The 16,813-nt window shown below is 42.6% G+C and overlaps 1 protein-coding gene across 3 annotated transcripts; it reads right to left on the bottom strand.

The window, feature by feature from the left end:
- Positions 1–393: 393 nt before the first annotated feature.
- egfl6 (EGF-like-domain, multiple 6) lies at positions 394–13,867 on the bottom strand. 3 transcript variants are annotated; one of them, XM_080786405.1, is made up of 13 exons: positions 13,406–13,866; positions 10,845–10,954; positions 10,377–10,469; positions 9,472–9,591; positions 8,679–8,798; positions 7,600–7,734; positions 7,386–7,508; positions 6,693–6,755; positions 5,543–5,821; positions 3,099–3,173; positions 2,904–2,999; positions 2,435–2,697; positions 394–1,599 (listed from the first exon to the last, which is right to left on the bottom strand). In XM_080786405.1, the coding sequence occupies exons 1-13, from the start codon at positions 13,477–13,479 to the stop codon at positions 1,495–1,497; spliced, it is 1,656 nt and encodes a 551-aa protein (XP_080642531.1). In that variant the 5' UTR covers positions 13,480–13,866; the 3' UTR covers positions 394–1,494. The 3 variants fall into 3 exon arrangements, with proteins under 3 accessions (XP_080642531.1, XP_080642532.1, XP_080642533.1); XM_080786406.1 differs by having other exon boundaries at positions 3,099–3,170; XM_080786407.1 differs by lacking the exon at positions 6,693–6,755 and having other exon boundaries at positions 13,406–13,867.
- Positions 13,868–16,813: the final 2,946 nt, after the last annotated feature.

Below are 16,813 nucleotides of genomic sequence, written 5' to 3'. Positions count from 1 at the left end.
CATTGATTTGGAGCAGGCTGCAGCTACATGCATCGTTCCGTCTTTGCAACGTCATGTCGCTGGCTTCCATTGGTAATGAATGGTAGACTGCATCGTTTAATCTGCCTGTGTGTACAGTGAACGCAACATCAAATTTTCAGATGACTTCAGCAGCCTTCCGTCCACCTGGAACAGGCATGACGCATTTCACTCAATACAAACCTTCTTCCACTAGATGGCGGTATTGAATAACTAGCATTAACCTTGTTGACTGAAGTCTCGAGAGAAGTGGGGGCCGGGGCTACTCATCTGGGCTAGGCGGGAATATCAGTCAGTTTCTGACTGTACGTGTAAGGTAAAGTGTTGCATTAAAGAAAGTATTGATTCATTGAGAAGTAAAAATAAGATTGATAGCAGAGAGTTACTTGTGGAGTTTAATTGGTAGTTCGGCCAACTACCAGCGGTTGGCCGTTGCTGCAACCCTGAACATAACATACATTTGATAATGTTCATTGTTAGTTATACTGTTAAGGTGAGTGATACAGTGTGGTTTTATCAATTCAACCCTTACGTTGTCACAATGTACATAGGTAATTTATACATACAACGTTTAAGAATTAAATTGCTAAAATGTGAAGGCCAACTATGCGTTGGAAGGAGTTCTCCTAAAGCTATGGACCAGAGCTAGGTCTTCCCTATTATACTCAACTTTGGCGTTTGTTCTTGCCTAACATATAAACCCGGAGGGAACAAGCAATAAATAACTAAAATTATAATACATTTTGTCCTTCCACTCTGTAAATACCTGCACATTTGAGGTTAATTTGTGCCCTAAGCAAGCATATGATAAAAACATATTAACATGGAAGGCCAACTTAGAAAACAAACAAACATTTAAATGTAATTATACAATATAAAAGCATAATTTACAGCAGTTATGCAGTGATACTTTTGAGCATTCAAATTAACCAACCTTCAAAAAGAAATTTAAGATAAAACTCACTTATTAATTCACATTACATGTCTTAGATTGGTTCTCAGTTAACTTCAGCAATGTACTTTCAGATAAACAAAATAGCCACAATACTGTTACTTTAGTGTCATCATAACTGACAGAAAACACTGGTGTTTCCACATAGACCTGAGATCTTAATCTGTGTCATAAGAGCACTGAGTATATAAACTGAAACTACTACAGCATGTTTTTTAAATTCAAGAATGTTGTAATACGTAGCAGCATGGTGTGAGCTTGTGAAGCACTCTTGTTTGAACCAAATATTTCCCCAGGATGTCAAACTGTATCCATTGTATTTTACTTGGATGAACTCGGTCCAAACCACGAGAGAAAATGTATGCATGCTTTACAAAAAAGAAAAGAAAAACAGTTATGGTAATTTGAGAAATTCCACAGGGAAAGTCTGGTCTGTAAGTCCACAGTAGGAGTTGAATATTGGAAACTCAGACACATGTCAAACACAGGAAGTTTCAAATGTGTTGAAAGGCTGTGACCAATTCTTAAAAGATCCTTTCATCTTCTTGACAGGAACCTGAGGTCAGCACCACATTGTCCAGCCCAATTTCTCCTCCAATGCCACGCCCACGTTCAGCCTCAAAGATAATCTGTAAGACATTAGACAATATTAATCAGTTCCATGTTAGCCGCAACAAATGCATGACTTTTCATTTCCAACAGTTTACTAGTCATCTTTAACACTAAACAGTGTATCCCTTGTTTCCCTGGAATATCTGGAAGACCAGATGTACTTGTAGGGGCTTATTGTACGGCAGTATGTTTTAATTGTGAACTGCAGCACATACATGATACTTGCCTATAACTATAATACTAAGATACCTGGTATCTGCCACTATAGTCTCACTTTGCCACACACGAGCAGAGATCTCTGGTTACCATTATGTGTAGTGTGTTGACATATAAATGTAAGGTAGTTGCTAGAACAGGAGTGAGAACAGCTGCTAATAAACCTATACTCACTGCTTCAGAAATGTCATGTCACAGCAGGACATCTGACTTATTTTTTATTCCAACGAAAGCTATTTGATTGTCATTGGTTTCTAGTTGAGCGAAGAGTTTAGAGACTGACTTATGCATCTACTGCTGTACACAGTCACATATTTACCGTTGCGATTTACTGCAACATATAGTGATGTGAAATTGTAAACAAAAGCGACTAAAACTCAAACAGATTACTGGACAACACAACACTGAGTTCTTTCTTTAAAAATAAGGTGGTTGCCTAGCTAGGATGCTAGCTAAACTAAAACTTTAAGGTCACAGAATACAATGTACTTGAATGTTTAAGCTATTGAACAGTTCCATCTCTAAGTAGCCTAAGTTAGTGACGGGAAGCAGTCAGTGTTCTTGTGGACATAGAAATGTCATGGTAGTACTGTATATAACTGCTCCATCATTCATTTAAATGTGTGAAGAACTCACAGACTGAGGGGCCTCCTCCTTCCATGCCACAGTGAGGAGCTCCGTCTCCCAGCCCTGGGCTCGGCTGTGGCTCTGCTCCCACACTGGGTAGGCATTGTTATCCAGCAGCACCCTGAGAGCGCCTACATTCTTTCCCACCACGCGGTAGTCAAAAGTCAGGCAAAAGCTGCCCTGTTGGGTCCGGTCACTGAGAAGCAGCTTCAGTTTGGCAACATCTCTCTGCTCCCCCAGAAGTCCGTTCAGGGTCATGTAGTATTCACCAGCTGAAAGAATGCATAGGGAGTTCAGGGATCAAGCAAGCCGGATTGAATTTAGCCACACATAGGGCGAACATTCAGCCAAAATAGCTGATCTAGACCCCTACCCCTGGAGGAATACGGTAAATGAATTAAACTGGTTAGAGAGTTGTAGAGAGAGTTACCGTATATATGATGTAACTTGGTAATGTGTGTATATGTGTGTTTATTACCATTTTCATGGTAGGCCACACTCCAGTCCATGTCATCAGACTTGTCCTGCACCCATTCACATGCTCCTTGATCAAAGTTGCAGTCCATGAGGAATTCTAGATTAAAAAAAAAAAGGAAAGAAAATGTTGCTAATCAACTAAATTGAACTTTTTGTATTTTTGACAAATTTGGACTGGTTGGTGGTTGATGATTACCCTCCTGAACTGGCGTAATCTGGATCTCCTTTACTTCTGTTGCAGGTCCAAATACAGACTCAAAATCCTCTGCTGCTGTTTTAAGAGAGAAGAGAAGAGAGTTCATAGTGTCAACCACAGGATCGTGAAGGTTAGTATCATGACTGTTTTTTCAAATATTGAAACAGACATGAGCTATAATAGATATTAAGTTACGTCCCATATAGAAAAGTAAGTTCCTTATGGTTGCCCGATCAAAATATCAACAGCATTCCAACCTACACATTCCTCCGAAAATAGGTGGTTGTAAGTGATCATTCAAAAATAATGTAGCAGGGAAGATTTCCCCTAATAAAACAAAAGTCAATAGCGGGGCTTTTAACTTGCAGGTGTAGACCTGTCCTGCTGTCATTCATCTCTCGAGAGGGCACATTTCAACCGTAGGATATAGTAACCCAACCAAGCATTTTAAAGCCCCTGCATTGAATTTCCTGCCTGTGGTGAATGGCCCAGATGTACGATGGCAGTTCTTATTGAACCTGCTCAGCCAGAGTGGGCCGGTGTCAGAGAGGTCTAGGTGGCTGATGACAGACTTTCCCCTCCGAGAGTCAAGTCTGTTTGCACAACAGCTGTTCCGAGGAGGAGTATAATAAAAGGCTTGGAGTCTTTAGTACCCTCTCCCTCCCTCCTTCCTTTGCCTTCTTCCCAGGGGACGGGGTGCGATTGCGAGCTCAGGATGAGCCGTGTCCCTGGGCTCTCACATGCCGACAGAGTAAAATTCCACCCTGGAGGTGATGGATGTCTCGGGGCCTGTCTCCTCTTGCTATCTGAATTTCTAACAGAGACTCAGTTGGCAGTCAGAGTAGTTGTTTCCATAAAGATCAAGACTAGCGGTGAAAGGCATTCTCATTTACGGTTTGTCTCACTCTCCGATTCATTCCATTGCATGACAGCACTGTGCCAGCACTGCTCTTATCTAGATATTCATCTGAGGATTCAGTCTTCAGACACATTCAACAGGGTCTGTGTGCATAAGCATTATACGGTTAAACAAATAGATCAAGATTCAAGATCATTGCTATTGTTTGAATCTGAGCCATTTATAGTGAATTATGAATGCCTTTGCTTTGTACGTGTCTGAAATTGCCTATTTATGAAACGTTTGACGTTTTTGAAAATGTCATTGAGGACCATAATGTTTTCTTAACTTCGTAGTCAGACTACGCAGATATGTTACAGAACTGGACATGACAGTTCTAAATCACGTCTTGTCAGTTCTCCCTGTGTGGGATTGTTACTCTCAAGGTCAGCATTTGTTTTTCAACAGCTGTTTTTGATGTCCTCAAGTCACATGTTCACATAACATTCACTTTAGCAGTATAAGCGACAGAATTCAAGCAGGAAAAGGGACAGAACATGACATTAAGGAATTGCTACCAATGTTCGATTAATTAAGGTAGGAGAATCATCAAAATCAGAGGCATTCTCCTCCTGAGATATCCTGTCACACTATCTTGTCAGCGTTGTAGAACTGACTGCAGACTCGGCACGCATGGAACTCACAGTGTGTATATGAAGAGCACATGGAGAACATGAAATAACAGATCCCTGGGCTTTCTGGTTGGGGGCTTAACACTGACCTTTCTTAGTGGAATGGTAATCCTCAAAGTAATACTGTGTGACAGGCCAGCACTTTTGTGAAACTTTAGGATCTCAGATACATTTAACTGAGAAGAAAGGAAGTCTTCCCAGGATTAAATTTGGCCAACCCGGCGACCACAGTTTTAGTTTTTGCATGCTTGCTTTTGTCTGAATTCAAGACGCTAGCTCAGCAGTTTATGTTGAGAAAGGCCACACTGATAATGACATCCAATTATTGAAATTAAAGATCGTACTCAGAGGACTCCTGAACTAGACTGGACCTCCTTCAACCACAGCCCAGAAATCTGCAGCCTGAGAAGTGCACAGGTTTTGTGCCTGTAATTATGGCAGGGCTTAAGCATCATAAATTGTCTTTAACAGACAGGAGACATCTGTAACAGGTGACCATCATGGATGTAAATGCAGTATTTATTATCACTCCTAGAAAGGCAGAGTAAACAGATACACAGCTGGGTCATTAGGTCAGTATGGGAATGGCCACAGGCTCGCCACACCCAGCGCAGTTTTCTGTGTGCTAAAAGTGACTACCGGTATGCGTTATTGTTGTGATTGAATGAAAAGAAAAATATATATTTTAACCACTGATTCATCACTGTGTACATGAGTATCAAAGTCTTGCATAAAACACCCTCTATTACATTATTATTATTATTATTATTATTATTATTATTATTATTATTTACCCCTCTAAAAATAACACCAGATCTACATGCTCGATGGGTTTAAGTGGTTAATCTGTGCAAGCAATGCTATTTTAGGACCACCTACAGTGCCAGTAAATAGTGAAGAGGAAGGAGGCTTACTGAAAACATCTCCCCTCGGATTGAGCTGGTCATCTCCCCTCGTAATGAGCTGGCCATCTCCCCTCCGATTGACCTGGTTGTCTTCCTCTCGTTCTTCAGGGAGCTTTGCCGTGGGGAACTGGACATTCTCCTCCACATCGGGGTTTCCGATGTAGACGGGGGTTCCGTTGACGTCTTCATAGTCAAAAGGCTGCACCCTGGGAGGCGGCGTCACCACTGGCTCAGGGATGGCATTTTTGATGTCTGGCTTCCTGTGCACGGGAGAGGCGTCTGGGATCGCTGCAGGTAGGAAAAGGAAGTGGGTCAGACCTCTGGTACTACAATCACAAGTGGGAACTGCATTACCAGGGTCGGACTCGGAATGTGTGTGACTTTTCTGGGAGCCGTATTGGAATTACACACTGTGTAGAGAACAGTGGTTCTCATACATTTTTATGTCAAGGACACCCAAATTGATATTATTTAGCAACAGACCCCATCTGAAAACATTTGGCGTCAGCGACCCCCAGAAGAGAAGACATGTGTTTTAGAAGATGAACTTAAAAAACTAAAAATATCTAAAATAGCAGATCTACATGCTCACAACGCATCATACCACGACACGTTGTGAGCTTGTAGATAGAAGCGGATAACTGATTGTGATGCTATGTTAACACATTTAGCTGGGAACCTCCCCGTATACCCCACTTTGAGAACCATGTATAATCCTGAGCATTAATTTTAGCTCTAGGAGTGTACAAATGTGAATGTGATTACATTTGTACACTAGTCATACAAAATAAATGTCATACCTTTTGCAGCTGCCTCAATTACTTACCATGTTATGGAAGAAGTAAATTACCATATCACAAGAACAAAATTATTTGAAAATACACAAAGAGGGCAAGTGGACAGACAGGAATATCATGCTCCATGCACGTGAAGCATGACAGCTATAGATTCTGTATTCAAGATTTATTTGAATGCATAAGCGTTTTATAACTTCATGCTGAGATATCAAGCTGTTTTCACTAATGCATATGCAGCATTGCCAGCCTTGAGCAAGGGAGAGATGGGGTGGGGTTGAGGCGAGGGGGTGGGGTGGGGTTGGGGTTGCCTGGCTAGGAGTCGGTAGAGGAAACCGAGAGTCTTGCATTCCGCACGATCTCACCATTGAGGGAATCATCTGCACTTCCTCTGTCTCCGTCCCACGAGCTCTGATAAAATGGCTTGACTACAAGACATAAAGTTATCTTCATTTGTTGCGTATGATGTTGATGTTGAGTTTATATAGTTAACAGTAGGTCACATTGTACTGTAATGTGTCAGGTCTTGTCCTATGGTCTCATATTGAAGATTGTGATTATGTGCTCCTAAACCCCTGCAGCCTTTTCTCTCTACAAGATCAATTATACACATTTATGTTCTTGTGCCACTTCGCTACATCAGGCATCACTTTCTATTATTATCTGGTGTCTGGTTCAGGGAGTACACTGTCTGAGACCTGCCGTTCCCCTGTCCTTCAGATGGCTGGTTGTGGTGCGATACAGTGTCGGATATTTACACAGGTGTGATTTCAATCTAGGTCTCCCCTCGATCCCTGTAGCTAACATCTGTTAAGAGCAGAAGGGTCTGAAAACACAACAGGAAGCCGCTCTTGGCAGGACTGATGTTTGTCTGATATTTAAAGAGCTCAAGTTAAATATGTGTCTGTAAGACCGCAGAATATCACTCTGATAACGCTCATTTCTCCCTGAGCTGTCTCAGTAGGAACTGATATATTGAAACAAAATGTACCAGCGTCAACATCTACTTTGTCTGTGTTCATTTGGATAATTATTTTGTAGCAGATGGCTGGTCTCACCTGAGCATTCAAAGCCATTGCCTCTGAAGCCAGTCTTACACCTGCACTTGTAGGATCCTTGAGTGTTCAGACAGGCAGCGTGGTGGCTGCATCTGTGGGTGCCGGCCACACACTCATCAAGGTCTAAAATTGGGAGAAAGCTTATGAGTCAATCTGTAACATACTGTAGTAGGGAAGTTACAAACATTTTTCCTCGTATGATTTTATACCTTACCTACACAGTCATATTTGCCGTCAACATATTTGAGATCATAGCCATTCTGACATTTGCAGTAGTAGCTACCAAATGTGTTGACACATTGCCTGTTGTATGGGCAGAGGTTCTTTCCAGTGACACATTCGTCAATGTCTGAGGGAAAACAAGCAATTAAGGACACATAATGCATGAATGTTAGCCTAGGATTGAATCGTTGGATCTGTAGCAGCCCTTATTCCACCAATGCTATTGTTTGACTTTTCCCATGTTACTAAAATTGGAAATTGGCTCTGACTTTACTCAAACAGTTTTGTGGGTAGAAATAAAATTCCACTTTATCCATTTGACCGGCAGAAACCGCTTACCAAACAGGAAGGCAAAAAACCACATAATGGAGTCTGACAGCTGACCCCATGCACTGCATGAACTAGTAGCTGCTAATCTGTGAGACAGAGCTATGTGGTTCAGATTCTTTACATTGTGCAGGAGGATGCTAAACGCACACCAGTCTTTTTTCTTTTTTTTTAATCTATTTTGAAACACATGCTTCTATGCATGAGTAGTCCAAGCTGCTTCTTTTCAAGTGACTGGGGAGAGTTTCCCCGGCCGGATGTAGCTCGTGGAAGGAACACGATATTCCGACCAGTTCCTTTAGAGACCAGGATCACTGCATGTTTTTTGTGAGGGTACCTACCCTAGGAGACACGGGGAGAACATGCAAACTCCACACAGAAAGGCCCTTTCCCCAACCCGCACCGTATGGGCACTGATGACTCAGAGGAGAGAACACGCCCACAGCATCCCCAGCGGGAATCGAACCCAGGACCTTCTAGCTGTGAGGAGACAGCACTACCGATGTGTGCCACCGTGCCCCCAACGCACACCAGTCTTAATAGTGGTGCCTGCTCACGGCAGAAACATCTAAAAACTATAAGATAAGTCTTAAAAAGAGTGGCCGCACACACTGATAGCCAAAGTGCCAATTATTTATTAGGATGCAGAGTAGGAACCAACGTTTCGGCAGATGCAACTGCCTTCTTCAGGGTTTTTTGGGGGACAAAGTACAGTATACCTTGTTGTACGACCGCATCACTCACCTACACAGGTCCTCTCATCTGGCCCCAGTTGCAGCCCTGCAGATGGGCAGAGGCAACGGATCTCCCCCTGTACCTCCTCACAGCCATACTGACAGTGGGCGAGAGAACATGTCCTGGAGTCTACAGACACACACACACACACACACACACAGGAGACACTCTTATTTTTTTAAGATCTGTCTTTTGGCTTTTGTGCGTTTATTGATAGTTACAGTGAAGACGGACAGGAAAGAGGGAGAGAGAGAGAGAATTAAGGGGAGAGACATGCAGCAAACGTGCTGTCAGGCCAGAGCCTATATGTGGTATGCGCCTGGACCACTAGGTCAGCGGGCGCCTTAGGAGACACTCTTGATTTATCGATTAAATCGTTTATTAGACGGTAATGTAAACCAGCTACAGAGTACAGTCAAACAAACACTAGGCCTAAAATGGATGGCATAGCACCAAAAACAAAAGTCATTGCGGTCTTGTTTCCATTTGGGCCCTCTTATCCAGAGCAACTTACAATGTGTAAGATTAGAGTAAGTGGTTTGAGCCCTATAGTCAACCAACAACATGGGTATGCTATGTGGTTGAGTAAATACTAGAGTACTAAAAAAACAATTAAATTCTACGAAGAAACTAGGATGGCATTGGCAGGTAAACATGAATCTTAGCATCTGTCTGCATCAGGGTTGTTATACTTAATTAAAACTAAAGAGCTAATTGATAAAATGTTTTATTCTACCATTTTAGCATACCTAAATAACAAACTTTGTCTTTATTTTCTTCATAATGGAAGGCAGGCACTCACTGGCACAGGATCCATCAGGCATCAGGGTGTATCCGTTGAGGCAGTAACACATGTAGCTGCCATGTGTGTTCATGCAGCGATGCTCACATGGACGCGGCTTCAGTCCGCATTCGTTCAGATCTACAGTATAAAAGAGGCCCACAGTTAGTTGATTAGAACAACTGTACACCTGCTATTTTCACAATTATTCAAGCAATTTCTGGAAGAATAATCGCTAAGAAAACAAGAGCTATCACCTTTTAAGTCGTCGTCCCCCCAACCCCCACCCAATAGTAGGGCGATATCACAGAGGGGTCGCCAAATAAATTACGAATATGATTGCTTTCCCCCGCCGGCCAGCATTCACATTAATAATGTTTTTTCGTACCAGGGGCCGGGGGGGATTGGTTAAAAAACCTTAACCTGGTCACAGACGACTAGTACTGTTGGTTAGTCTCTGCCCAGACCTCCGGTCCCCAGCGGTAGCGAGACAATAATCGATAGTTTCAGCCCTGCTCACAGCCAGTCCTGGACTGGCTTCTTCTTTTGGAAAGATTAGGTTATGGTATTTTCTACTTCATTTAGATAGGACAGTAAAGACCAACAGGAGAGTGAGAGCAGAGAAGAGGGAGTGATACACAGCACAGGTCCTGGTTAGTAAAGAAACAGGAGAGTGAGAGCAGAGAGGAGGGAGTGATACACAGCACAGGTCCTGGTTAGTAAAGAAACAGGTGGTCTATACGTGTGCTAGTAAAGCCAGGAGGGAACCTTTTGGCTTTTTTACTGTGTCGAGATGAAACACAAAAATATGGAATCGTTTAACAATAAAAATGTGAGTGAAAGTGGCTAGTAAATTGGGCTTTAAACTGGAAATGTGATCTTCTTGAAACTTGGTCGACCCTTTTTGTTGACCCCAATTTGCTGACCTTGATTGCATGTCTTTCCGGTGTATCCTGGGAAGCATTTGCATTTGCTGGGGCCGACGCACTCTCCATGCTTGCAGCCGTGCTCACACTGAGCTGGTAAAACATTTAAAATACCACCAGCAGTAAGGGTGGTTGGAGAAAGATGGGTTACAGTCAAACCACACATTTTTAATGTACAGGCCAGCTTTTTTCTATCCAAAATGTAATTTAGTCCACGTTTTCTGGGAGAGAAGGGAAAATATTCCCCCAAGGAAAACAAATTTGAGAACACTATTGAGGGTCATTTAGATTCTTTGGGTTAGTCGTTTTTGTATATTGTCAAAGTGCCGTGTGGTATTGAACATTTATATATCGCCACTCTATGAAAGGTTTTGGTTACTGGAACACCAATATTACATTATAATATTATACAGTACATATATTTTATTTGGATCTATGAGGTCTATTGAGGTTTGTGGACCTTCTTACCCTCACATTGTCCTTTAGTGTTTTTCTTCCAGCCATAGCAGCACTCCAGTCTCCTGCCATAGCGACACACACCTGGTTGGTGGTTTCCAGTAGGGACTTGTCTGTAGTGCCTTTGTAGAAGAAGAGGGAAGGACAGGGGATAGTGTCTGTATTATTACAGCGACAGGCTTGCTTGAACCTTAGCATCCCTAGTCTGGGGAAAACATTTGCCCAAAAATAGCAGATCTACAAGCTCAGCGAAGAGATTTGGAAAAAAGAGAGGTCCAATTACAGAGCCAACTCGGCAGTATATGGAACATCCAAAGTTAACTTGTTCAATGAAATCTTTCTTTCTTCAAACTGGGCACATTGCGATTTTGTTTTTGATGCACCATTCTGCATGCATGGCCCATGAAATCATATTCTTGATTTGACACTGAAACATCATTCTGGTTAAAACAATTCGTACCTGCCTCAAATATGCTTCCTAGAGTCATTATCCCTCTTGATTCATTATCCCTCCTGGCTCCCACCCAAGCTATGGAATAAAGTCAATAAACTCCCGTTGCAGTTAGGATTGCAGACTCGGCCGCCATACTTTGCTGCAGTCTGAATACTAACCTCGTAAGACTCCACCTCACCCCCTTGCACTCCTCCTTGTATCCCTTCTTGTCACCTATTTTGATATAAACATGTACTGTATAGCCTATACTAGTGGATATATGTTGGTTACTTCTTCACAAATGTGTCATTTAATCTTCATAGCTTGAAGAATGCTATTTATGTTGTTGCTTTTTGTATACCGGTAGATGCTAGGGTTCATGTTTGGTATCCTAGTTACTTTGAAGCACTAAATTGTTTCTTTGCACTTGCACCTGTTGTTTGTTGAGCTCACTCCGGTGTTGCTCTGGAGTCTCTGCTGAATGCCGAAATGGTAAATAACAACATAACTGGGTCAGTGAACTTGGCTTGCTCGTGTGTGTTTGGGAGTGGCAATTGATCCTGAGTTCCGACATCCATAGTCTCATTTAGTTTTTCTAAATACAGCCCTTCAGGCACCCTCATCTAATTATGGGCCCAATGGCACGCGTGTGGTAAACAAACAGCCTAAATAAAGTTTCTCCTTTACTAGCACCCCATGGAGCAAAAAGGCCAGCAGGCAGGATGTTGGTCACAGATGGAGAAGCTCACTAATCAGGAACGTGTTGTGTTGCACACAGTAATACATCAAGGTTAATCTCACTTCCTGTGCATGTTTCTTTTTTCCCCGTCTCCATCTGACTGCAGCCACAGTATTTAGTTACTATACAGTCATTAGCAGTCACTACTCACCATATGCAAGTAAGCAGCAGAATTCAAATAACCTTTGCATATACCATACCATTGCACGTGTATTTTCGAACTGTAAATCTGATTTTAGCCCTATATTTTCATATGACACATTGTGAGCGTGTAGATCTTCTATTTCTTCTAATAGTGAATATTTGTAAAATATTTGTATTCAACTTTTCAACTATAATGACATACCCTACCCACCATACGGATGAAAGTTGAAAGTGGTTAATGTCCCACTTCCCCTTCAATCCTGGAGGAGTGAAGGGGAACCAGAGGACCAGAGGACAATCCGGAAAATCCCTCACTGTCCCGAATATCGAAATTCCAGGCCTTACAGGTAATCTCAGCTGCCATGCGAACTTGAGAACGTGCCAAAGTGTACTCTCCCAGATGTTTAGCATTCTGGCCTCGTCTGCGCAACTTCCTAAAAGCAGCCCAGGCTCCAGTGGGACTGGAGGAATCTGAGACTTGATAGAAATCAACCAGAATAGCCTACAGGATGCGGCTGCAGAGTGTGTGACAGGTGCTCTTCAGTTATTAACAGTGTTGCTGTGCTACATTTAGCTGACGCAGCGTCATACCTCCCAAAGTCCACCTCCAGGCAGAGACGGGCGATATAATCCGTAGTGCATGCCATCAAAACAAACATTTTCCCTTGTAAACAGTAAACACACTTCAACCCAACTCAACTAGTGCAAACTAGGGGGATTCATGATGTTTCGTGATGGAGAGCTGCACTTAAGAATAACATGTTCATAGTAAATGCATGTTCATCATGAACATGCATTGTTGAACTTTGAACAAGAACATGTTGAAACTTTGATGTCCCTATTTTAGGCACGTTATTATTGGCAAAAATGGATGGCAAAAGAAATAAAATGTAATAGATATTCAAAAGAATCTACAATGTGAGCTTGTAGATTGGCTATTTTAGTCATTTTAGTCATTGAAACATAGATGTGGAATCGTGGAAAGTACAAGTGCTTAAAATTAAAGTTTACTTTCTCAAGCAACTGGTTACAATATATCATGGTTGATGTATAGTTTGTCAAAACAACATTAGTTTCCAAAGTTGTTGCAATACTTGACATTACTGTGGGATGTCAGTGGGATTGGAACTGATCCACAACAATAACGAATAAGGTGTGCTTTCCACCTGCTGCTGGTGTAGAATCAGAGTTGCACTAAATACAAGAAGATTTCGCCTTCTCGGCAACAAAAGGAGAAGTCATTGTTGGTTGACTTACCTGTGGCGGTCACCACTGCTGGAGGAGATGCAGACAAGGAGAAAAAGGGCAAAGATCCACGTAAATGGCTGCATGTTAATTGTAAGCAGCAGGAGCACCGTGTCTCACTCCTGGCTGTCTTTGGCTGCTGTAACTTCTTACTGGTCCTCCAGGGGGGCTTCCACGCATTAAGTGCTTAGACAGTGACCCCACGAACAAGTTTCAATAATGAGTCTTCTCGCAAGACAAGCCAGAGTTCGTGTGCTACTGCTACCCCCACACCAACTCACACTCTCCTCCAGGGAAGAATTTCTCTCTCTCTCTCTCGCTCTCTCTCTCTCTCTCTCTCTCTCTCTCTCTCTCTCTCTCTCTCTCTCTCTCTCTCTCTCTCTCTCTCTCACGTTCTTGAAGGTGGCAGTAGCTGTGGTCCTTGTCCCATAATTTGTTTCCTCTTTCTCTCTGAAACTCCAGGGGTAGGCTGTGTGTATCACTCTGTGTGAAATGACACTGCTGTGTGAGGAGGTAGGAATGGGTTTGTAAGGGGGTGGGGAATGGGGATTATGTTGAGGGGTGCGCTCCGCTGTAACCCAATACAGGACCACATGAAGCTCTTCCTACAGAACCCCAGCCAGCAGGGTCAAATTGTGCTGTTCGTATTCTCAGGTTTCCAATACTATTATTATTATAATATAATACTACAATTCTACTCCAGTCTCTTTCTAATTAACATCAGAATTTGTAGCTAAATGGTCACCTCCTGTTTGTGTGCGCGTGTGTGTGTGTGTGTGTGTGTGTGTGTGTGTGTCCGTGTGTGTGTGTGTGTGCGTGCACGCACGCGTGTGTGTGTTTTCTTCAAGGCTCAGATTTTGTCCTTGTGGATAATTAGCCGGATCAGCTAATTGTGGAACTCAGACATGCATAGGCCTGTCATTAGCAGCTGCACCCCTCTTTGAAGTCGTGCTCACAAGTTGCACATAAAGTCTAGCTCCCTCACACATGCTAATTCTAAGTTTGGCCATAAAAGTTCTTAATGAGTTTTGAAACTTTCAAAGTGAGTGTGGACATCTGGTATAGCTCATCCCGGCCCTTGGCAGTGGACAGGTGAAGTTTGTTGTGGGAACGCCACATGGGAACAGAGACATTTGGAAGTACCTTTCATTACTGATGTATATTGACTTGTGTGTTTCTCGTGCACAGACAGGTCACATTTATGCTCCGTTGAGCTCCGGCATTAAAGTAGGAGATGCGGTGCAGTGCCACTTTTCACATGCCCATTCTCCTCTTCCTCCTACAACTAATGATTTATGAAAGTGCACCATGCCAATGCGCTCGAACCCTTTGTGCAGCGCTCCTATCCGGAAACCACCCCTTCAAAAGGGTTTGCCTCCCTCTGACATGATGATTTGAGAGCTCGCAATTGCTTTCAGATGAGAAGAAAGCCTGTATTTAGACACTATAGTTATTACTTTTCCAGATATTCCATGGGGTTGTTCTTGTTCTTCCATTAGTGTAGGGTGAACAAACATAAGGATACCCCTCAATGTAAATGGATCCATAGGGGTAAACTAAAAGGACAGAATATATGGGAGGTAGGCCTGCAAGAAGGAGCTTTAACATTTACGCTATGGTATTTTTTCATGACATATTCCCCATTTCTTATCATCACAGTGGTTTTCAGTTTTCACAGATGACAATATGATTGCAAATCCACCACCGTTGAGCAGACACTGAGCTTTTGGCCAGGTGCTTCTCTGTAGTCAGTCTTGCAAAACACCTGGAATGTTTTGGCTTACCGCTTACGGCATATGGCACGATATGATTTTATGATAATCTACAGATGAAATAATATCTGGATCCTTTGGTCCTTTTCTTTTTTTTTAGGTTTTATCCGCTAAACTGTGTGCGGCTTCATTCCCTCAACACCTTAACTGACTAAACCACCAATGTGCACATGCCCTGTTTGTAAAAAGAAAACGGTTGTTATATTTGTCTGTCACCTATGATAATCTATTATTAATTCACATGACAAGTACATGTGGTCCAATATAAGATTTATATCGGGGAGCATACTTTGGTCCGACATATCATTGGTTCGAAGGAGCATTGGTCCGACTCGGGGTTAGGTTTAGGTGTGCTGCCCCGTGCTCGCGGTTCTGGTTAGGGTGAGGGTTTGGGGTAGGCAGTCGATCGGACCAATGGTATGTCGGACCAAAGTATAGTAACCATTTATATCTGAATATTCACTAGTGGCCAGCTGGCCTTGATAAAGCCATTATTCCCACAACGCCCCCTCGTACGTCTTGCAGACAGCCTGGGTTTCCCCCTGTGATCCCACCTTTGATCCCACTGTGATTTCAAACGCTCTGAACATATACATTTAGTATGTTTGGACATCAGTATTCAGTACTTTAAACACAGCTCTAGCTCGGAGGTGTGAGAAGTGAAGTGCTTGATTTGTCTCAGCTATTCCCTCATCTTATTGCCTTATTTACTGTCTTATCTTCTCTTACATCTTTTTATGTCTACTTCTAAATGAATAAGTCACCCAAAAATCTAAATAGTCATTACATACTCAGGGCTGTATTTTGCGTGTCTTAAGTACCTACACTCAGGATAGCCAAATGGCCAAAATAATAGCCAAATGGCATTGATCACGCCTCCAGGTCTTTAGTTTACTCAAGTTAGGTAATAAGACCTGGTACTTAAGACACGCAAAATACAGCCCTCAGCCTCCCCATGCCAGTTGAAATGTCTTCATCCACATATCACATAGCACAACTTTGTAGCATCTTTCTCTAAAACAACTTAAGTGAAAGGTGACCTATTCTTTAGAGATAAAAGGAACACAACATTGTTGCATAATCCAAATATTCTGAAGCCAAGCGATTGCACTATGAGCGGAAAAGACCTATATTTCACTACAGCTGTTGCTTTCAAAGGTTTTCAGCACACATGCACACACAGACTGCACTGTAAACACGAGAAACTAGACACTAAACACTATAATGTGCAAATAGCTTTTCCACTCGGAGTGCCATCATTTCATGGTGACTTGGATTATGCTGCACAAGCTTTATGGAGTCATTTCATGGTCATTTATCTTGCTTTTATTAAGAACTAGTCACCTTCGCTTGAGTTGCGAAGGCTGTACCAGTAAGACGCCCTGAGGGCGAGAAGCGAACGCGGTTTGAACTGGTCTGGCCATATATGGAGCATGTCTTGAGTGTACAGGGTTTGATGAGGTCAGATCAACTATATGGAATGTCCGAACAGATCAGCTCCATATATGGAGATCTAAGGGTGGCAGCGGGGGCAGTGTCTTGAGTGTACAGACAGGGTTTGATACATTTTCCGGCCTGTTGAGAACCCTAGTTTTCGCCGGGTGCGGCTGCACTTCTAACGTTGGGGCGGGCTCGTCTAGAGTTTGAA

This window comes from Protomyctophum bolini (assembly GCF_963924005.1).
Source record: "Protomyctophum bolini genome assembly, chromosome: 16".
NCBI classification, from domain to species: domain Eukaryota; kingdom Metazoa; phylum Chordata; class Actinopteri; order Myctophiformes; family Myctophidae; genus Protomyctophum; species Protomyctophum bolini.
The sequence above is the reverse complement of the archived record's forward strand: the minus strand, read 5'-3'. Positions and strand labels throughout refer to the sequence as shown.